Below are 23,763 nucleotides of genomic sequence, written 5' to 3' on the forward strand. Positions count from 1 at the left end.
GCTGCAAAGAGATATAGACAGATTGAGTGAGAAAATATGTGGCAGTTGGAATATAAAGGTAGGGAAGAATGAGATTCTGTACTTTGGCTGGAAAAATACAGAAGCAGAACATTTTTTAAACAATGAGAGTCTGGGAAATTATGGTATCAAAAAGAATCACAAAGTTAAAAGCAAGTACAGTAAGTGTCATGACCCACTGGGGATAGTGCATTGTAATATCAAGCCCAACTGTTCCCCAGGCCACAACAAATGTGAGACGTTTGACCAAACCACCAGATTGCCCCAATTCTATCTAACTGTTTAATTTAGGTTAAAAGAATACGAGCATCAGGTTTATAAACTTAATAAGCAAATAACTGTTTATTGAACAAACTGTCGGTAACCAGTGGCAAAAGAAAGAAATATGAACTGAAGTCCCCAAGGGCAGATGGGATCTACCCCAGAGTACTGAGGGAGGCAAGGGAGGAGATTGCTGGGGCCTTGACAGAAATCTTTGTATCCTCACTGGCTACGGGTGAGGTCCCAGAGGGCTGGAGAACGGCCAATGTTGTTCCATTGTTTAAGAAGGGTAGCAAGAATAATCCAGGAAATTACAGGCCGGTGAGCCTTACGTCAGTGGTAGGGAAATTATTGGAGAAGATTCTTCGCGACAGGATTTACTACCATATGGAAGCAAATGGGCATATTAGTGAGAGGCCGCATGGTTTTGTGAAGGGGAGGTTGTGTCTCACTAACTTGATCGAGTTTTTCGAGGAAGTGACAAAGATGATCGATGATGGAAGGGCAGTGGATGTTATATACATGGATTTCAGTAAAGCCTTTGACAAGGTCCCTCAGGGCAGACTGGTACAGAAGGTAAAGTCGCACGTGATCAGAGGTGAGCTGACAGGATGGATACAGAGATAAAAACAAAAAAACTGCGGATGCTGGAAATCCAAAACAAAAACAGAATTACCTGGAAAAACTCAGCAGGTCTGGCAGCATCGGTGGAGAAGAAAAGAGTTGACGTTTAGAGTCCTCATGACCCTTCGACAGAACTTGAGTGAGTCCAAGAAAGGGGTGAAATATAAGCTAGTTTAAGGTGGGGGGGGGGTAGACAGAGAGAAGTGGAGGGGGTTAGGGTGGTTGTAGGGTCAAACAAGCAGTAATAGAAGCAGATCATCAAAAGATGTCACAAACAACAGAACAAAAGAACACATAGGTGTTAAAGTTGGTGATATTATCTAAAAGAATGTGCTAATTAAGAATGGATGGTAGGGCACTCAAGCTATAGCTCTAGAGGGGGTGGGAGGAGCATAAAAGATTTAAAAATATTTAAAAATAATGGAAATAGGTGGGAAAAGAAAAATCTATATAATTTATTGGAAAAAACAAAAGGAAGGGGGAAACAGAAAGGGGGTGGGGATGGAGGAGGGAGCTCAAGACCTAAAGTTGTTGAATTCAATATTCAGTCTGGAAGGCTGTAAAGTGCCTAGTCGGAAGATGAGCTGTTGTTCCTCCAGTTTGCATTGGGCTTCACTGGAACAATGCAGCAAGCCAAGGACAGACATGTGGGCAAGAGAGCAGGGTGGAATGTTAAAATGGCAAGCGACAGGGAGGTTTGGGTCATTCTTGCGGACAGACCGCAGGTGTTCTGCAAAGCGGTCGCCCAGTTTACGTTTGGTCTCTCCAATGTAGAGGAGACCACATTGGGAACAACGAATGCAGTGGACTAAGTTGGGGGAAATGCAAGTGAAATGCTGCTTCACTTGAAAGGAGTGTTTGGGCCCTTGGACGGTGAGGAGAGAGGAAGTGAAGGGGCAGGTGCTGCATCTTTTGCGTGGGCATGGGGTGGTGCCATAGGAGGGGGTTGAGGAGTAGGGGGTGATGGAGGAGTGGACCAGGGTGTCCCGGAGGGAACGATCCCTACGGAATGTCAATGGGGGGGGGGGGGGGGGGGTGAAGGGAAGATGTGTTTGGTGGTGGCATCATGCTGGAGTTGGTGGAAATGGCGGAGGATGATCCTTTGAATGCAGAGGCTGGTAGGGTGATAAGTGAGGACAAGGGGGACCCTATCATGTTTCTGGGAGGGAGGAGAAGGCTTGAGGGCGGATATGCGGTCTGTCCGCAAGGATGACCCAAACCTCCCTGTCGCTTGCCATTTTAACACTCCACCCTGTTCTCTTGCCCACATGTCTGTCCTTGGCTTGCTGCATTGTTCCAGTGAAGCCCAACGCAAACTGGAGGAACAACACCTCATCTTCCGACTAGGCACTTTACAGCCTTCTGGACGGAATATTGAATTCAACAACTTTAGGTCTTGAGCTCCCTCCTCCATCCCCACCCCCTTTCTGTTTCCCCCTTCCTTTTGTTTTTTCCAATAAATTATATAGATTTTTCTTTTCCCACCTATTTCCATTATTTTTAAATATTTTTAAATCTTTTATGCTCCCCCCACCCCCACTAGAGCTATAGCTTGAGTGCCCTACCATCCATTCTTAATTAGCACATTTGTTTAGATAATATCACCAACTTTAACACCTATGTGTTCTTTTGTCCTGTTGTTTGTGACATCTTTTGATGATCTGCTTCTATTACTGCTTGTTTGTCCCTACAACCACACCAACCCCCTCCACTTCTCTCTCCCCCCCCCCAAACCTCCCCCCCACCCCCCCCACCACCTTAAACCAGCTTATATTTCACCCCTTTCTTGGACTCACTCAAGTTCTGTCGAAGGGTCATGAGGACTCGAAACGTCAACTCTTTTCTTCTCCGCTGATGCTGCCAGACCTGCTGAGTTTTTCCAGGTAATTCTGTTTTTGTTTTGGATACAGAATTGGCTTGGTCATAGAAGACAGAGGGTAGCAATGGAAGGGTGCTTTTCTGAATGTGACTAGTGGAGTTCCACAGGGATCAGTGCTGGGACCTTGGCTGTTTGTAGTATACATAAATAATTTTGAGGAAAATGTAACTGGGCTAATTAGTAAGTTTGCAGACGACACTAAGGTTGGAGGAGTTACAGATAGTGAAGAGGATTGTCAAAGGATACAACAGGATATAGATCGGTTGGAGACTTGGGCAGAGAAATGGCAGATGGAGTTTAATCCAGACAAATGCGAGGTAATGCATTTTGGAAGGTCTAATACAGGAAGGAATTATACAGTAAATGGCAGAACCCTTAAGTGCATTGACGGGCAGAGGGATCTGGGTGTACAGGTCCACAGGTCACTGAAAGTGGCAACGCAGGTGGATAAGGTAGTCAGGAAGGCATATGGCATGCTTGCCTTCATTGGCAGGCATATTGAATATAAAAGCAGGAAGTCATGCTGCAGCTGTATAGAATCTTGATTAGGCCACACTTGGAATATTGTGTGCAATTCTGGTCACCACATTACTAGAAGGATATGGAGGCATTGGAGAGGGTGCAGAGGAGGTTTACCAGGATGCTGCCTGGTCTGGAGGTTATTAGCTACGAGGACAGGTTGGAGAAACTTGGATTGTTCTCACTAGAGCGACGGAGATTAAGGGGCGACTTGATAGAAGTTTACAAAGTTATGAGTGGCATGGACAGAGTAGATAGTCAGAAGCTTTTTCCCAGGGTGGAAGAGTCAATTACTAGGGGACATAGATTTAAGGTGAGAGGAGAAAACTATAAAGGAGATGTGCGAGGCAAGTTTTTTTTTTACACAGAGGGTAGTGAGTGTCTGGAATTCGCTGCCAGAGGAGCTGGTGGAAGCAGATACGATAGTGGTGTTTAAGAGGCAGCTTGACAAATACATGAATAGGATGGGAATAGAGGGATACGGACCCCGGAAGTGCAAAATGTTTTAGTTGACGGGCGATGTGATCAGCGCAGGCTTGGAGGGCTGAAGGGCCTGTTCCTGTGCTGTACTTTTCTTTGTTCTTTATAAAACAGTTCTATAGCACCAATCTGGAGTACAGGATTCGATGGGTTGATTTTGATCGATGTCTTCCAAATTCCTTCCAGTTCTTATTGATGACATGAGGTAGCCTTCCAGCACTTTCAGTATTTAGTTCACTGGTTGAGCACTTGCCTTTCAATGTCTCTAACAGTGATTTTCCCCTTTTGCTTCTTGACAGGGTTTTCGGAGCGAGAGCAGGTTATGGAGATATGAGAAGAAAACCCAGCTAGCTATTATTGCGGAATTACTGGAATCTTCCACACACAGGAGAAAGAGGTTTTAGATCTTGTTCCTTTCAGGCTAGCAGCTATTCTCTGCACTGCTCTCATACAAAATCCTGGTCACCTGATCAGGAGCCAAGCAAAACATCGCAGCCAGGCAGCTCTCTGGTCCAGGACTCCTGTCCGGCACCATTCCATTCCATTCCCCATGGCACAGTCTGCTCCAGAACTGCAACATTGTATATATTCCTCAAGCTGTTCCAGTGGAGGTGTACTTCAACCTGCAGCCATTGTGGTTTTAACACACAGTCTAACAGAAAATAAAAAGATATGGGGCTGTAACTTCTGACTAGTGTCAGAAAGTGGTGGCCCGCAGTAAGCAGAAAAATAAATACACACTTACCTTGTCTTGAAAATTGCATGGCCACTTCTGTTTACCAGAGCTGCTTGGGGTTGTTGGCGGTTCGGAGGCAGTCCCATTTTTTTTTGGGGGGGGGGGGGGGGGGTGGGGCTGTGGAGCCCAGTGGAATCGGTCTGGGTCTTTGCAATAGTTACCCAGAAGTTAGAAGAGCTTTTAATTCTTCTAATTGGTATAACCCCAGCGAACCATCGAAGTTTGCAATTTAAAATAACATCTTCGGATGGTTCCCAGCCCAGCGCAATTGCCCAGAGGAAGTTAGCACTTCTGGGCAATTGCTTTACAAACCCTTGCCTGAGAACTTGCCAGAGGGATTCCCCAGCACACCTTTAGGGTATCCCCAAATCTGAAGCTGAAGTTACGGGCCATTTTCTTTACAACAGTCCAACAGAAACAAAAAGATATGTTCACTAGATAAGCAATTAGGAAAGCAAATCATATGTCAGTAGTTGTTATTACAAAGGGATTGGAGTATAAGAGTGAAGAAGTCACTGCAGAAATAAGACCTCGGTGAATCACATCTGGAGTCACGTGTACAGTTTTGGTCTCCTTACCCTATGAAAGATATACTTGCCTTCGAGGGAGTGCAACAAAGGTTCACTCAACCAATTAATGATATGAGGGACTTGCCCTCTAAAATGATATTGAATGGACAAAGGCTATATTTCCTAGGGCTGGATTTTACCTTCGGCGAGCGGGGGCGGAACACCCAACATCACCACGCCCCATTTAAATTTTCAGGAAGGTGGGAGCGCAGCAAAATCAGCTGCGGGCCCGCCAACCTGTCAATGGCCAATTGAGGCCATTGACAGAGCAACTAAAGTAATTAGTGGACCTGCCTGTCCAGCCTTAAGGTTGGAGGGCAGACCAGCAGCCCCAGCGGGAAGCAGAAAAAAAAACATGAAACCTCATCCACAGGCAGAATGAGGTTTCAAGTGGGGTTTTAAAAATTTTAAGAAAGTTTTTTTTGGAAATTATGAACATGTCCCAAGTCATGTGACATTGTCACAAGAGGGGACATATAAAGGAAATTTTTTTTTCTATTTTTAATATTTTTGAAAGTAGAGGCGATCTCCCTGAGGCAGCACTTCGCCTCAGGGAGATGAGTGCGCCCTATCGTGCACGTGCGCGAAGGAGCGCACTCTCGATTTTAGGCATTCCCCCGCTCGCACAGGAAGTGCATAGCGCTTCCGTACGAGTGTTACGCTGGGTGGGCCTTAATTGGCCCACCCACGTAAAATGGCGCTGCACATCAACTCCACCCCCCCCTCCCCAATCTTAGGTAAGGAGATCAAAATGCTACACAATACTCCACGTGTGATCTCACCCAGGCTCTGTAAAAAAGCAGAAAGACATCTTTTCTCCTACACTCAAATCCTCTTGTAATAAAGGCCAACATACCATTTGCCTTCTTAATTGCTTGCTGCACCTGCATGTTAGCTTTCAGTGACTAGTGAGCAAGGACACCCAGGTCTTTTTGAAGTTCAACACTTCCCAGCCTCACCCCATTTAAAAAATACTCTTATTTTTGTTTTTCCTACCAAAATGGATAACCTCACATTTGTCCACATTGTATTCCATCTGCCAAATTTTTACCCACTCACTCAGCCTCTCCAAATCCCCTTAAAGTATCTTTTCATCCTCAACTCATGCTTCCACCTAGTTTCATGTCATCTGCAAACTTGGAAATAGTACATTTAATCCTGCATCCAAATCATTGATAGGTTATGAATTGCTGGGGCCCAAGCATTGATCCTTGCAGTATCCTGCTAGTCAAAGCCTGCCAACCTGAAAATGACCCATTTATTCCTACTGTTTTCTGTCCATGAACCAGTTCTCAATCCGTCAGTATAATGCCCCCAATCCCATGAGCTCTAACTTTGTTTACTATCCTCTTGTATGGAACCTTATCAAAAGATTTCTAGAAACCTAAATAGACCACATCCACCAGTTCCCCCATATCTATTCTGCTAGTTACATCCACAAAAAAACCCCAACAGGTTTGTTAAATATGATTTCTCTTTTATAAATCCATGTTGACTCTGCCCAATCTTACTAGTATTTTCTAAGTGTCCTGTTATCACATCCTTGATTATAGATTCTAGCATTTTCCCTACTACTGATATCAGGCTAACAGGTCTGCAGTTCCGTTTTCTCTCTCTCTCTCCTTTCTTAAATAGCGGAGTTACATTTCAAGGCAGAGGTTGATATCTAAGGGAATCGAGGGATTACGAAGACAGTGAAAACTTGGTTTTAAATGGTATAGCAGACTCAAAAGATCAAACGACCAACTCCTGCTTCTATTTCTTGCATTCTTATGATGGAAGAATAATCAATCACTGAAAATTCTACGTCCAAATTACCATGTCTGGAAATAATTAAAGAACGAAACTGCTGCCACTAAAGTCAAATGCCCAGAATTAGTCTAATAAGTTAATACTGAAGTATAGGAACCATGAAGCACTCTTGTAAATAGTCTCACACCACTAGTTAAATTAGCTCCGTGAAAAACAACAGCTGTTGTTTTTTGTTCCACTGTAAGTTTTAATGCCCCAATTGCCAGCTCGCTGCTGTGCTTTACCTTGAATCTGTACTGAACAAATTTAGACAGCAAACTAAACCCAGAATCCACTTCATTGGTTTCTCATTTTTCTTATCCACTGAACTGTTAAGCATACATGCTTAACTTTGACATGCAAATTTACACGAATGAATGCAGAGACTATGCAAGAACATTGCTGTGGGCCTGTTCCCAAAATCAACACAGGATAGCAACTGCAGGCAGCTAGTGCACTTCACTATAAGTAAGCCAATATCAGCTCAGTTGTTTTCTGGGTCAAGATTTGCTGCATTAATGCCTATCCCTGGGCTATTGTAAATCTGTCAAAACAAGCAACTATCAGCTTTCCACATCACTAATACTCAAAACAGTTTTTCATTTAATCACACAAACATCGCTGCACATTTAAAAATTGCAACATTCTTCTCTCAAGCTCAATAGTTTTGATAGATTAGATAATCTACATGATCGAACAATACCTTCCAAATTGTCACAAAAACTCTAGGATATTGTAAGCAAATTTTAAAAGGCCTTTTCATTTAATTAGATCATAGTTGTGCCAGCTTAAATTGTGGTTATTCTTGGTCATGCTGATGTAGCAGATTTTAAAGAGTTGACTTCAATATTAGTCTACCGGGAAAACAGATTTAGGCATCTCGAAAATCTTGCTTTAATTTTAAGTTATCGGAAAGTTAGCAGTTATCAAGGCATATAGATTCTTACTTCTAAAGCTTTAATACTGAGACATTTATTCAGATAATGAACAAAGCAGAGTCAGACAAGAACACATTAAGCTACCAATTCAGAAATCAAATTACAATATAAACCTACCAAACATATAAATACAAATTCATGGGTACACCACTGGTTAAACAAGAGACATCTAAAAAGCTTAAATCTCGAAAAGAACTACAGCCATTGTATCTACTTCAGTGCTGTTGGCCCATAATTTTACACACATTGAAGTGATCAGGCAAAATATTGCAGGTTGGCAAGCACAAAAGCACAAAACCCTGGCTTACAGGACAATGTAGTCTACCTGCCTGGCAGATATATTTAATAATGCATTTCTTTTTAAGCTACTTGTCCAATCGTGCTTTGAAGATATCCGAACTACCACACATAAATTCCTTTTTTAAACTGGTTCATTAATCAACTGCCCTTAATCAAAGTAATGCATCCTTGGATTGCATCCAAATCTACCACTATTCATCATAAATTTAAATGCTGCCATTGCGCTGTCTCGTCAGCAAAGCTCTTGATCATTTATATTCAAGTCTTAACATTGAATTACTTAATAGAACATAAGGACATAAGAACTAGGAGCAGGAGTAGGCAATTCAGCCCCTCGAGCCTGCCCCGCCATTCAATACGATCATGGCTGATCTCATTTCAGCCTCAACTCCAATTTCCCACCCTCTTCCCAGAACCTTTCAACCCGTCACTAATTAAAAGTCTGTCTATCTCCTCCTTAAATTTATTCAGCGTCCCAGCATCCACTGCACTCTGAGGTAGTAAATTCCACAGATTCACGACCCTTTGAGAAAAGTAATTCTTCCTCATCTCTGATTTAAATCTACCACCCCTTAGCGTAAAACTATGGCCTCTCGTCCTAGAATGCCCCACAAGGGGAAACATCCGCTCCACATCTACTTTGTCTGTTCCCTTTAGCATCTTATATATCTCAATTAGATCGCCTCTCATCCCTTCTAAACTCTAGTGAATATAAATTGCTCAATCTCTCCTCATAAGACAAGCCCCACATCTCTGGAATCAATTGAGTGAACCTCCTCTGAACCGCCTCCAATGCAACTACATCCTTCCTCAAGTAAGGGGATCAAAACTGTGCACAGTAATCCACGCGCGGTCTCACCGACGCCTTTCACAGTTGCGACAACACTTCCTTTTTATATTCTATTCCTTCAGCAATAAATGCCAAAATTTCATTTGTCTTCCTTATTACCTGCTGTGGCTGCATACTAGCTTTCAGTGATACATGCATGAGAACACCCAGATCCCTCCTAACTGAAGCATTCTGAAGTTTCTCTCCATTTAAATGACGGTAATGTAGTTAACCCATCCTCCAGAGTAAAAACAGAATTACCTGGAAAAACTCAGCAGGTCTGGCAGCATCGGCGGAGAAGAAAAGAGTTGACGTCTGTTGAAGGGTCATGAGGACTCAAAACGTCAACTCTTTTCTTCTCTGCTGATGCTGCCAGACCTGCTGAGTTTTTCCAGGTAATTCTGTTTTTGTTTTGGATTTCCAGCATCCGCAGTTTTTTGTTTTTATCCTCCAGAGTAGCCTATTGTGGCCAGGTGCATCACTTAGTTGGATTTTTGCCAAGTATTCAGCTACCAGTTTAATAGTAACTAATTCTATTACACAACTCAATCCTTTGAAACATTTACTGTACAGTATTTTCCTTCTCTTGCAGATGGCAACTTTTGAATTCTGAAGAATGATTCCATTTTGCCTTTTGGCCAATTCCACATTTTCACTAATCTTGACCCATATTTCTATTATCTGTACCCTTTATGCACATACTCAAACCTTTTGTAATTTAATTTCCTTATTAATTCTAAATTCATGCGCTTATTTTAACAGATCTCTTACAAACTGAATTTTTGCTTATACTAAACTGTAAGTCACTCTGTCCCAGACAATTTGCATATCAGGATACCTTTGCTTTACCTCAACAGCTTTATTACCTTCCATTATCCAGGTTTCCCTTCTACTATTTATTATACACCTATCTGCCCAAATACTTAACAGTTAAAGCCACTTCCGACACATTGATATATGCAAATTACAAGATTAAGTTAGAGTGACAGCTGCAAAGTGCCTATTACAAAGTATTTGCACAACATAAGCAAACTCAATAGTATCTGATTTAATGAAGAATTTAAGAAGCCTTAATGAAGATATGTTAATATACAACCACCACGCCCTCCTAATCCATTAATGGTAATCAAATTCCAATTTGAATGCATCATGTGCCTTTGAAAACAAAAGTGAAAATGCATACTTTTAAAAGGTGTGTTGATATTAAGAGTGTCTAGTATACGCCTTTCTCTCCCCCCAACCTATGACAGCTCCACATGCTTACAACGAGCGTTTCCAAATTTAGATTTCACCAGGTATCAATGTTACTTTATAGCTCACTAACCATTTCTGATTTATATATTATTGTTTAACATATTTGTTAAAGGCTGCATGCTTGTCAACACATAAGCCCGGAAAATTTGATTCATACCTTCAATAAAGTGGATGTAATTCCAAATGAAGTTGACAATTCAAAGAATGACATAACTAAGCAGCTCAAACTCGAATAAAGGCCCATGACCAAGGTTACAGCGAAAGGAAAAGGTTAAAATAATTATGCAGGATTTTGAGATTTTCTAATTAGTATTTTCGGATCACATTCCATAATCCTATTTTCCTGCGGAAACAGCAATGCAACGGCTTCATGTGTGATACATGAAAAATAATTTCAAAGTATAGTGGAGCATGAACTTTTGATTTCAGTTTAAGTTACATCCTACATTCTATTAAATGTATTAGAGGGAAGACTGAAGTGCACAAAATCCAAGTTTTGCGGTGATGGATTTAGCTACAGGTATTTTTCATAGGAAAAGACAGTACTATTGGTGCAAAAATATATTTCCTATAGGAGTTTCTAGGCATGCCCACACCTCCACCAATCCATTCTGATTTTGATTTTTTGTACTGAATTTTCCAGGGTTTTGAAAAGATTTGATATTCTGCTATAAGTGTTTACATGAATATGTAATATTCCTTTATTCTTGGTTAAGAAACACAAAACCACCTCCTCACAAAAAGCACATGGATGAAATAAAACACCACTGCTCACAAAATCAAGCTCAGAATGGTAAGTTTTAAATCATCAACACAAAGTTCACTTTTCATGATACTGCAGGAATATAAGTTACTCCATCTATTCCCCACAGGTTTCTTTTAAAAACTTATGCTGACAAGAGTCCACCTCTTATACCAAAACTACTAAGACATTCCATACCAATTGATAACTCAGTACATGATCTACCCTTGGACCCCTTACAATACAAAAAAGAGGTAGCTATGAGACTAGCTCAAATGATCACACCACGTGAAAAATCACAGACCACTCCGCAGCGCAGGCACTGGAACCAAAGTTAAGTCATATTATAATAGCTGGGATATATAGCCCTTTCGAAAATTACTTAACTGAAAAAAAAACAAAAACTTGTACAGTTTACTGCGTACTCTACTTCATTATTCTATTGTAATGAAACGGTGAAGAACTAAAAATGCCATATTTTCAAGGGGGTAATACCTATATTGCTCCCCAAGAAAGCCACTTCTCCCAAAACACGGTTGACTGATAACTATGCATATGTCGTATGCTACTAATTTATTACCACCTTCTACTGTAACCAACCTACCCCAATTCAGAGAAACTGCATTATATCCCCGTAAATTTCTCTAGTGCACGTTTAATTGGCTCTTCGTGTGCACAATACTAATGCCATCCCATTCACGATAGCCATCTCCTATTGATATTCAACAGAATAACAGCACAAAAGGAGGCCATTCAGCCCATCATGTCTACTTCGGCTCTCCAAATGAACATTATGATCTAATGCCATTGTCCTCCCTTTCCCCCACACCCCTGCACATTGGTTCTATTCAAATAATCATCCAATGCCTTCTTTGATGCCTTGATTGAAACATTTTATTTATTTGTTCATGGGATGTGGACATCGCTGGATCAGCCAGCATTTATTGAACCTGCCTCCACCACTCCAAACAGTGCATTCCAGAACCAAACCACTCGTCGTGTGAAGAAGTTTTTTTCTCATGTCACATTTGCTTCTTTTGCAAATCACTTTAAATCTGTGCCCTCTCGTTCTTGATCCTTTTACGAGCGGGAATAGCTTCTCCCTATCTACTATGTCGAGCACCCTCATGATTTTGAGCACCTCTATCAAATCTCCTCTTAGCCTTCTTCTCTCCAAGGAGAACAGTCCCAACCTCTCCAATCTATCCCTGGAACCATTCTTGTAAATCACTTCTGCATTCTCTCCGTGTTCACATTCTTCCTATAATGTGGCACCCAGAACTGTACACAATGCTCTAGCTGAGGTCTAACAAGTGTCTTATATAAATTCAGCTCGATGAAACAGGATTAATGCCAATCAACTGCCCTTCCCAAATGCCACAGAAAGTGGCTAACTGCTCACCTACTTCTGAATGACAGTGGAATCTGTCAATTATCCATTCTCTGATCAGCAGCATAATTCACTCATCATTCGTTGCCCTATTAATGATGCACCTTGCCACTGATCTACCATTATTTCAATTGAGAGCCTTTCTTACCTGTCAAAGGAGCTGTTGGCAACCCCAGTGTTAGCACCTAGTTCTTTAGCATGGATTAGATGCAAGAAAAAGCTTCTTCTACCCTGGCTCAATCCTTTCTCAGGATCATAACTTGAAATGTTCGAGTTGCTCATTTCCATTAGCACCCCAGCTCTCTTCCCAGCCTCTCTAAGCGAGAATAACAATGTGTTGAATTGTGGGCAGCTTGAGAAGGGAACTAGGTTTACCTGACAGAAACTGAATTTTGAAATTTACCAAACACTCCTAGCATACAATCATTAAACAGAGCTCAAATCACAAGGTTGAAAGGACAGTATTCCAAGCCATTATAATCCAATTTGTTAGTGGTATTTTATTTAATATACCTCCAATGACTCTATATTTAAGGTAAATTGTTTGTCGAAGGTTAGATTTCTACTGACTGGAAAAATAATACAATTCATTGTCCTACTTTGTCTTTACTTTAACAGGTACACAGGTCCCTGAAGGCAGCAGTTCAAGTAGATAAGGTTGTAAAGAAGGCATATAGAATGCTCTCCTTCACTGGCAGAGGTATAGAATATAAAAGTAAGGATATAATGTTGGAATTGTATAAAACACTGGTGAGGCCACAACTGGAGAACTGGAGTATTGTGTGCAGTTCTGGTCACCACATTACAGGAAGGATGTAATAGCTCTGGAGGAGGTTTACAAGAATGTTGGCAGGGTTAGAAAAGTGCAGCCACGAGGAGAGATTGGATAGGTTGGGGTTATTTTCCTTAGAACAAAGAAGGCTGAGAGGTGACTTGATTGAGGTGTACAAAATTATGAGTGGAATAGATAGAGTGGACAGGATAAAATTGTTTCCCTTGACGGAGAATTCTAGAACCTGGGGACATGGATTCAAGATAAGTGGCAGAAGGTGAAGGGGAGACATGAGGAAGAACTTTTTATGCAGAGGGTAGTGGGTGCCTGGAATTCGCTGCCCAAATTGGTGGTAGAGGCAGAAACTTTAAACTCTGAAAAAATACCTGGATCTACACCTCAAGTGCTGTAAGCTGCAGGGCTATGGGCCAGGTGCAGGAAGATGGGATTAGAAAGGGCACCTGGGTGTCCTCAGGCTGGCATGGATAAGATGGGCCAAATGGCTTCCTTCTGTGCTGTAACTTTTCTATGGTTCTATGGAATTGAAATGTTTTATTTAAATGGGCATATGTACAATATGTAAATAAAAAATTAAGGTACAGAATATACAAGAAAATATCTAAGCAGCAATCAGCAGTTACTATCACCAATTCCAAACGAAAAACAGGAAGAAGAAATTAAAATGCGAATAAAAACTATCCATGGAATTCATCTAGACTGCTGTGTTTTCTTTCACCACCACCCCGTCTCCCGTCACCACTGCACTCCCAGCAACCTATTAAACCAGTAAATAGACCACTGTTGAGGATTTCAAGTATTTAGTCAAGAAAACCCATAAAAATATATATGCAATTTTTTAAAAAATTACATGGCACATGAACACCTAAGGAGGCTTAGAACAATCAATACATGGACTCCAGTATATGGTTGCTTGTATTTTTTTCAAAACTAACACAAGCGACGAGACAAAAATGAAAATAAAATACCAAACTTGGTGGCCTCCACAAAACTGCGAATTATTTCTTCTGTGCCAAATAATTGAAATTGCAAAAAAAAATCTTCGAAATTTAAGTACAAGAACAGCACCATTTTCAGAGTCTGTCAGAGACGACAGTAAACTTTCAGTCAGTGATATTGCTGTCTGCTAGCATTAATTGGTCCCTGTTGTGTTTAATGATATGGACTCACATTCCAGGGTCACAGACTTTCAAGCACCCTAGGGGTTATAGATTTAGACAGTCAATTACCTGAACTATGCCCTGTCTAAGCGTACAAGCGGCGCCAAAATGTGGTGTTATGCATTTTTTTCTTAACTGGATTTCATTAATGCTGCTGGAATGTCAAATAACCAACGTTATTTTTAAATAGCTACATAACATACATGCAAAGGTCGTGGTAGCTAGGTGAACAGATTAACCCTGTCGCTCAAGTAGTTCACTCATTTACCAAAAAATATGCGTATGCAGGGAGACCACAAGTTCATCACAATTACTGAAGTTTTTCTAATGTAGGTAAATGCAGCACTGATATCATGTCCAAAAGGAGGAGGACCATGTTGCTCACCGAAAGTCAATATAGTAACAAATATTTATATATTTGTAAATAGAGAGGGAATTAAATGCTCCAAAAAAACCTAAAAAGTCAAAAAAACTGTTCGAACAACATTTTTTTCCAATTTTTGACCCTGGTTCAACGAATTTAAAAAGCCTTCACAATGAAACGTTTATGACACCAACAATTTAATGAATATAGATCTCTCTCAAAGCTGTTTCTTTCTTTGGCTAAAAATGTTGCAATGAAAAGACACTTTAATATTAACTATTGAACCTGAGCGTAAAACTGTTTCAGGCTACATAAAATTTAAATGGAATTTGCAGTTCTCCTGTGAGATTGGAACGTATAAATAGAAATAAGTTTCAAACTGTCACTTCGCTTGAGGGGATTAACTCTTCTGGCCTTGCAACACTTAATTGTGCTCTTAAAGCAAGAAGAGCAATCATTTTGATGAAAAATAGACTAGAAGGGTAAAGGGCTCAATATTTCAACAAGAATGAGATTTGCAATTACGTTTTTCATTCTAAATGAAAATTATTGTCAGCTGTGGTTCAGGGGCATCACTCTTGCCTCTGTCAGAAATTGTGTTCCAAGTCCTACTCCAGAGACTTGAGCATTTTATCCAAAACAAAACTTCAGGGAGAACTGAATAAAGGCAAAATACTGCGGATGCTGGAAATCTGAAACAAAAACAAAAAATGCTGGAAAAACTCAGCAGATCTAATGGCGTCTGTGGAGAGAAAGGTAGGGTTAACGTTTCGGGTCCATATGACTCTTTTTCAGAGCTAAAGCTTTAAAGAAGTTTTTCCAGCATTTTTTGTTTTTGTTTCAGGGAGAACTGCTCTGCAAGAAGTGTTGTCTTTTACATGAGATGTTAAAAACCGAGGCCCCGCCTCAGGTTGATGTAAAACTTCAGTGATGGGAAACTTCCAGAAACTAACTCTGTTAACGTTAACTCTCTCCACAGATCCTCCACATCCTGCCAGACCTGCTGAGTTTTCCCACAATTTCCTGTTTTTATTCCAGAAACTATAATTTAGGACAGAATTAATAGTCACATGGACAAATGCGGGTTAATCAAGGAGAGCCAGCATGGATTTCTTAAGAGAAAATCGTGTTCAACCAACTTGGGACTTTTTCGAAGAGGTTACACGGCAATGTCATTGATGTACTGCACATGGACTTCCAAAAGGCATTTGATACAGTGCCGCACAACAGACTTGTGGGAAATGTTAAAGCTCATAGAATAAAAGGGACAATAACAATATGGATGTAAAATTGGCTGAGCAGAGTAATGATTAATGGATGCTTCTCGGGCTGGGGGAAGGTTTGCAGTGGAGTTTCCCAAGGGTCAGTATTAGGACCCTTGCTTTTCCTGATATGTATTAATGAACTAGCACTTGGCATACAGGGAGCAATTTCAAAATTTGCAGACAATCCAAAACTTGGAAGCATTATGAACTGTGAGGAGGACAGTGTAGAACTTCACAAGGACATAGACAAGTTGGTGGAATGGACAGATAGGTGGCAGATGAAGGTCAATGCGAATAAACGTGAGGTGATACATTTTGGTAGGAAGAACATGGACACGCAGTATAAAATGAAGGGTACTATTCCAAAGGAGTTATAGGAGCAGAGGAGCCAGGATATATATGTGCACAAGTCATTAAAAGTGGCAGGAAAGGTTAAGAGTGCCACTAATAAAGCATACAGTATCCTTGGCTTTATTAATAGGGGTATAGAGTACAAGAGCAAGAAGGTTATGTTGAACATGTATAAGGCACTAGTTAGACCTCAACTGAAGTATTGTGTACAGTTCTAGGCATTGCATTTTGGGGAGGATGTGAAGGCATTGGACAGTGTGCAGAAGGGGTTTACAAAAATGGTTCAAGGGATGAGGAACTTCAGTTATGAAGATAAATTGGAGAAATTGGGACACACAAGGCGGCTGAGGGAAGATTTGAAAGAAGTATTCAAAATCAAGAGGGGTCTGGACAGCATGGAAAGGGGAAACTATTCCAACTCATGAAAGGATTGAGAATGAGGGCACAGATTCAAGATAATTGGCAAAAGAAACAAAGGTGATGAGAAAAAAACTTTTTCACACAACAAATGGCTAGGGTCTGGAATGCACTGCCTGAGACAATGGTGGAGGCAGGTTCAACTGAGACACTGAAAAGGCCATTAGACGATTATTTAAAAAGAAAGAATCTGCAGGGTTACAGGGAGAAGGCAGGAGAATGGCACTAGGTGAACTGCTCCTCCGGAGAGTCGGTGCAGACACGATGGGCCAAATGGCTTCCTCCTGCACTGTAACAACTCTTGTGATTTGTGAGGATCCCGAGGGGCTACTTGAAAAAGAGTAGGGGAGTTTTCCTCAGTGTCCTGGCCAATGTTTACCCCTAAGCCGATATCATTAAAATCGATTCTCTGATCATTTATCTCATTCCTGTGAAGGGGGAGATTTTGGTGTGCACTGTTGTCTGTGGCATTTCCTACATTACAACAGTGACTACACTGCAAAAAGTATTGCATTGACTCTAGTGCTTTGTATGACACACGCCCACTTTGCTCATTTAAATTTATTTTGATGAATACTATTTACCATTCTGATCCCACCATAATTTCACTCCTTTATGCAGAAAATTACTGATACTTATGTAAATTAAACAAACAGTTCCTAGAAATTACAGGAATAATGTCTTTCAAAATCACAATTTTGCTTTTTTAAAAGAAAATTTAATCTTTCATGGGATGTGGGTATTGCTGGCCAGGCCAGCATCTGTTGCCCACCCCAACTGCCCTTGAACTGAATGGCTTGCTAGGCCACTTCAGAGGGCAGTTAAGAGTCAAGCACGTTGCTGTGGGTCTGAAGTCACACGTGGGGCAGACCGAGTAAGGACGGCAGCATTCCTTCCCTGAAGGGCATTGCTGAATCAGATGGGTTTTCATGACAATTGCCAATGGTTTCATGGTCACCATCACTGAGACTTTTCAATTCTACATTATTGGTTGAATTTAAATTACACCAGCTGCCATGGTGGGATTTGAACCTGTGACCCCAGAACCTTAGACTGAGCTAGTACAACACGAGGTGTTTATATCCAGAAAGGAGAATAGAGATCAAAAATATTTTCATATATTTCTATGATAGTCCAGTGATATTACCATGATACCATCCCCCACCACCACCACTACCACCACCTCCCCCCCCCAAACCCGCCCTTGATGGAGACAATCTTACAGCTGGTGTGAAATTATATCTGAAACTTAACAGTACTATTTAATTATTTTCATTAATGCATGAATGAAATTCTGCCATTTGTCCGCCCTCCCAAATAGAAAGCCTAAGTTATGCTTTCTAAGATGATGAATAATATAGCTGGCATTCTCATCATCTACAGCTGGAACATTGCTAAATGATTATTCACCCTTCTTTTTATTAATCTGCTCTTTGTACAAGGTGAACAAGGTCAAACAATCAAGAGATTATTCAAGACCTTTAGGTCTGATCATCAAAGCCTCTTCCTTGCACAAATTATATAATGACCCCTACATGACTAGCACCCAGAAGAGGCTTAAAAGGGAGAAATAAGGAAATCAGGAGGGATTAAAATATAAGCAACACACATACAATGTGCTGCATTAGACAATTTCCTAGGAGCATAAGGTCTACCATCAATTTTCCCAAACAGATCTTCTGCAGCCAAATTCTAAAAATAGCTCAATGACTTCTTAAAAAATTTCAGGTAACACTTGAAATTCATTTATGGTGATTGCTAATATAAAATGAGCCTCAGCATGGATACATTCTCTGAACCAATGAATTGTACTTTAAAGTTTTGCCCAAGGCTTCAATGCAATGAAGACAGATGTTGAAAAAATTTTGTGACATTCTTTTTTCTGCCTACATGGTAATAGAATAATGAAAGAACTCTTCAAGCATACACAAAAAGTCTGCTAGCTGAGACTCCAATGATTACTGCTGCCATCAGCATCAGCTCTTTGAAGTAGGCTTTGGCTCTTGATCTTGCCTGAAAGCAATCAACCACTTGATTTGCCAGGGAAAAATGTCTACCAAAAACAAGGGGTCGAATTATCAATTGCTGGTGGAGTCAGGAACAGGTGTGGGCGCAATTTCAAGTTTGTATTCCTGGAGGGTGGCACTGGTCTGCCACCTCTAGAACGCAACACGATTTTCAGATCAAGGGCGAAGACGGAAAACCCACTAACCTCTGATTTAACAGCCCATTTAGCTCCTTGTGGAGCTTGTTAACAGGCCAGGAAGGACAAGAAAGGAATTTTGAAAGTTCATTAGTGCACAGCTGTCAGGTTCAAAGTGGCAGAACTTAAAAAAAAATTCAGGAGCTGGGGGAGGTTGTACCAGATTGTGCACTTTACCTTCCATTTGGTTGTTTGGCCACTTTTGTGCTCAGTGAGGTTGCTGCTCCCACCCACCCCCAAGGTGTTGCCTGCTCTCTTTGGCAAGGTAGTGACAGTTCCCATCATGGCTGCCATCTACCTTTGCCACTTGCACTTCAAAGGCAGCTTCCACCTCCTGCTTACACTCTATGCCACTAGTTGTGCGCTAAGCTCACCTTCAGCCCAATTAAGGGATGGACATTAAGATTGGATTGTGTGAGCGATGTGGGGCTGGGACCTGGAAATTATCCAGGTGTTGGGTTCCTGACCCTAAATTATTCTTTTATTCTTTTGCCAGATGCGACCATTACTGGCCAGGCCAGCGTTCATTAACTATCCCTAATTGGCCTCAAGAAGGTAGTGGTGAATCAATCCCTTTATCAGTAATTCTCTAAAATTCAATTTCCATAAACATCACCTTAGCTAGAATTCATCTAATCACTGACTGGAAAAAGTAAATAAATGTGACTGAAAGAGTAAAAGGTAATTGTATAGCCCTTTAAGGACAGGTAAAACATACCTGCCCTTAACCATAAGACATAGGAGCAGAAATTAGGCCATTCGCCTCATCAAGTCTACTCCGCCATTCAATCATGGCTGATAAGTTTCTCAACCCCATTCTCCGGCCTTCTCCCCATAACCTTTGATCCCCTTACCAAACAAAAACCTATCTATCTCAGTCTTAAATACACTCAATGACCTGGCCTCCACAGCCTTCTCTGGCAATGAATTCCATAGACTCACCACTCTCTGGCTAAAGAAGTTTCTCCTCATCTCTGTTCTAAAAGGTCTTCCCTTTAGTCTGAGGCTGTGCCCTCGAGTCCTAGTCTCTCCTACTAATGGAAGCATCTTCCCCACGTCCACTCTGTCCAGGCCTTTCAGTATTCTGTAAGTTTCAATCAGATCCCCCCTCATCCTTCTAAACTCCATCAAGTATAGACACAGAGTCCTCAAATGTTCCTCATATGTTAAGCCTCTCATTACGGGATCGTTCTTGTGAGCCGCCTCTGGACCCTCTCCAGGGCCAGAACATCCTTCCTGAGATACGGGGCCCAAAATTGCTCAATATTCTAAATGTGATCTGACCAGATCCTTATAGAGGCTCAGCAGCACATCCCTACTTTTATATTCTAGTCCTCTCGAAATAAATGCCAACATTGCATTTGCCTTTCTAACTACCAACTCAACCTGCAAGTTAACCTTAAGAGAATCCTGGACTAGGACTCCCAAGTCCCTTTGCACTCCAGATTTCTGAATTCTCTCCCCATTTAGAAAATAGTCCATGCCTCTATTCTTCCTACCAAAGTGCATTTCCCCACAATGTATTCCATCTGACACTTCTTTGCCCATTCTCCTAACCTGTCCAAATCCTTCTGCAGCCTCCCCACCTCCTCAATACTACCTGTCCCTCCACCTATCTTTGTTAACGTAAATACCTGAGAGGCCGTGGCTAACTGAATAATTGTAAGCTATCATTGGTGATGTCAATTTCCTGAACTACAATGACTAGGCCCTCTGTTGTGTGTTAGTTCTCAATGAACTCCTTCATTATTTGGAGACATTTAGTATTTAGTGCACTATTATGAAGGGACAGATTCAGAACTATGCACCTGTCAATAATCACAAACTGTGAGACCCTGTGGTTAGGCCTATGATAAGATTTCAGTGCTGTTAGCTGCCAACTCTACAATCCAGCAATTTAAAATAAGGGACAGAGTTGTATCCCATGTTGGGGTTGGCAGTTTCCTCAATTACTGTCCTCAGGCGTAGAAATTGTTTGCTCAGTATTTCTTGTTTGCACCAGAGCAAGTCTTAAGGGTATCAAAGTAAATTTGGTTCTAATTGAGTCCAGCTTCCCAGAACACTTCTTGCATAGAATTACACTGAAATTGATACAGTAACCTTAGTGTTTGTATATCAAGAGTAATGAGTAATAAAAACAGTTGGTGCCCAAAAATTAAACAAATTTAAGGTCATTAGTAGAAGCTTAATACAAATAAAATGTTGCAAGTAGCTCCATAATTACTTGGAAATCACTTTCTTTATCACCCTTGACATTCAGATTGATACAAGGCACAGCTTTAAAGACAATAATACTTGGGATAGGTTGCAGGATCAAGAAAAATCCAGGTGGATTAACCAAAGCTTCCCTCTATTGATAGAAACTAACAAGATTGCAGAGAAATTGAGCAGGTAAGAAATCATAACAAAAGAGAAACACTGCTTGCTAAATGAAGTAACACGACTGTAAGAAAGATCATCATGAATGAGACTTACTTTCTTAGATTATAATCTGCTATGAGCATAAAATGCATTGCTCCCTTGAAAAAGGTTTGAAAGAAAGGCTACTTCAACAATGCACACACAGTACCTTGCTAGTCTACTGTATATTTTATATGTATTTTCCTTTGAAGTTCAAAGATCGCCATTTATGCATGAATATTTGATTTACTAAAATAAAAATAATGGAGAATACAACGTCCCTTTGCAAGAGATGCTTATTAAACTACATAACAAACCCGGTGATATAATTATAAATCTGTCCTTCCAAACTTGATTGTGCCTGGTGAAATTACTGAGGTTTATAACAGGTGAAATACTCGTGATTACAAATCTGTCACTGGTGATGGGGCCAAGTTGAAAGTGTTGAATGATGAGCTACCACACAAGTATAGGGGAAATGCAAAAGCATACTGGTTTAATTTGAAGTTTTCGTGGAGCACATTAAGTATCAAATCGGGTAAACGGATGTCAATATTGTTTTAACCTGTAGCTGAAATAGGATACCAAAGATTTTTGTTCATTGTGTATAAAATGTAGATACATTCTCCTTTTCATCTCTAAGCTGTTGAAAACTCAAAGTCACAATGTAGTTTTTTTTAGGGGGAGGGGTGAAAAAAATACTTGGGCCTCTTAGATCATTATCATGTTCCAATTTTAACCATAAAAGGCTTTGCCATCTTGAAAATGGCTTAAAATGTAAGCTTCTGTTCTTGTACTTCCTTCAGTTTTGTTTCTGTAGATAGTTGCATTGAGGAACTTTGATGTAAACAAATACCTACAATATTTGGAAAAGAGTTTATAGATATTTCCACCAAATAACAAGAAGCTAAAAATCAAGAAACTGTTCTGATATAATTTATATTACCTAAACGTTTAATGACCAATAGAATTCTTAAATTGTTTTAAGATAGTTTTATTATCAGAAAAGTAATAATGCAGCAATTATTGCAAACACTATGTTTGTAGCACCAAGCCATGGGCTAAGCATTTCAGGAGCTCCTCATTTTTACAACAAGCCCCCAGAAAATCTCTGGAGATTGGCATTATTCAAATGCATGAAAGTGGAGAATCTGTACCACATTTACCTGTAATGACATTGATATCCGGGTATAGGTTTTCAGATAAGCCAACGGCCTTGCTGTCACGCTCAAAAGCTTCTCGAAGCTCTTTCTTAACCGCAGCAGAGCCACAAAGACGATAAAGGCCCACAACCTAGGAACAGAGTCACAGGATGGTAAACTATGACTGCTTTAGGTTTTAAAATGGCACACACTAGATTACAAGTACTTCTTCTAGACCAGCACAGCGATCGCAGGACTTTTAAAATTACGTGCATCAAGCTCCATTTAATATCATCTTGAGCTTCTTGAAGTGTGAAAGCAGGAATAAGGAGCGGTTAAGCAGAGTAGGGTAAGGCAATGGAGTAGGATGACCAGGTTTTCAAAAGTTTGAAAGTCAAAACCGGGACACTTTGAAAAGCCTTGGGAAGGCGGGGCTCTCTAATGATGACATGCTGGGTGACCAATGGCAAGAATCTGGGGGAGGGGTAGATGAAGGCAGGAAGAATAGAAAAGCAGTATGCTATTTAAATGGGGAAAAATTGCAGAACTCGGTGGTACAGAGGGTGTCCTGGTACATGTATCACAAAAAGTTAGTATCCAGGTACAGCAAGTGATTAGGAAGGCAAATGTAATGTTGGTATTTATTGCAGGGGAAATGGAATCTAAATGTAGGGACATTTTACTGCAGCTGTACAGGACACTGGTGAGACCACATCTGGAGTACTCTGTACAGTTTTGGTCTCCTTATTTGAATAAGGATCTAAATGCATTAGCAGTTCAGAAAAGTTTCACTCAACTCATTCTTGAAATAAAGCGCTTATCTTATGAAGAAAGATTGAACAGGTTGGGCCTATACCCATTCGAGTCTAGAAGAATGAGAGGTGATCTTTTTGAAACATTGAGGGAGCACGATCGGTGGATACTAAAAGGATATTTCCTCTTGTGGGGGAGACTAGAACTAGGGTACACAGTTTAAAAATAAGAGGTCTCCCTTTAAGATGGAGATGAGAATTTTTTTCTCTGAGGGAGGGCCCTTAGTCTTTGGAATTCTCTTCCTTGGAAAGCAATGGAGGCTGGGTTACTAAATTTATCCAAGACGGAGTTGGATAGATTTTTGATAGAACAGGAGTCTACGGTTATGTGGGAGCAGACAAGAAAATGGAATTGAGACCACAATCAGATTAGTCACGATCTTATCGAACGGCAGAGCAAGCTCAAACGGCCAAATAGCCTACTTCTGCCCCTAAGTCCCATGTTCTTATGTGATGACATCTCCCAGAATATATCCAGCTGGTAACCTTATTAAGACACCCAATTATTGAAGGCAGCAGTTACGAACCA

The 23,763-nt window shown here is 40.8% G+C and overlaps 1 protein-coding gene across 5 annotated transcripts in view; it reads right to left on the bottom strand.

Moving 5' to 3' along the window:
* Positions 1–23,763, bottom strand: part of syde2 (synapse defective 1, Rho GTPase, homolog 2 (C. elegans)) — a 137,141-nt gene that overhangs the window by 46,500 nt on the left and 66,878 nt on the right. For 4 of the 5 annotated variants that reach the window (XM_041208243.1, XM_041208244.1, XM_041208241.1 and 1 more), the window contains one exon: positions 22,447–22,573. In XM_041208243.1, coding sequence (XP_041064177.1) covers positions 22,447–22,573 — 127 coding nt within the window. Of the gene's footprint in view, positions 1–21,913; positions 22,137–22,446; positions 22,574–23,763 lie in introns of those variants that run through there. The other variant, XM_041208245.1, reaches the window with a different exon arrangement.

Source organism: Carcharodon carcharias, chromosome 16, assembly GCF_017639515.1.
Source record: "Carcharodon carcharias isolate sCarCar2 chromosome 16, sCarCar2.pri, whole genome shotgun sequence".
Classification (NCBI taxonomy): Eukaryota; Metazoa; Chordata; class Chondrichthyes; order Lamniformes; family Lamnidae; genus Carcharodon; species Carcharodon carcharias.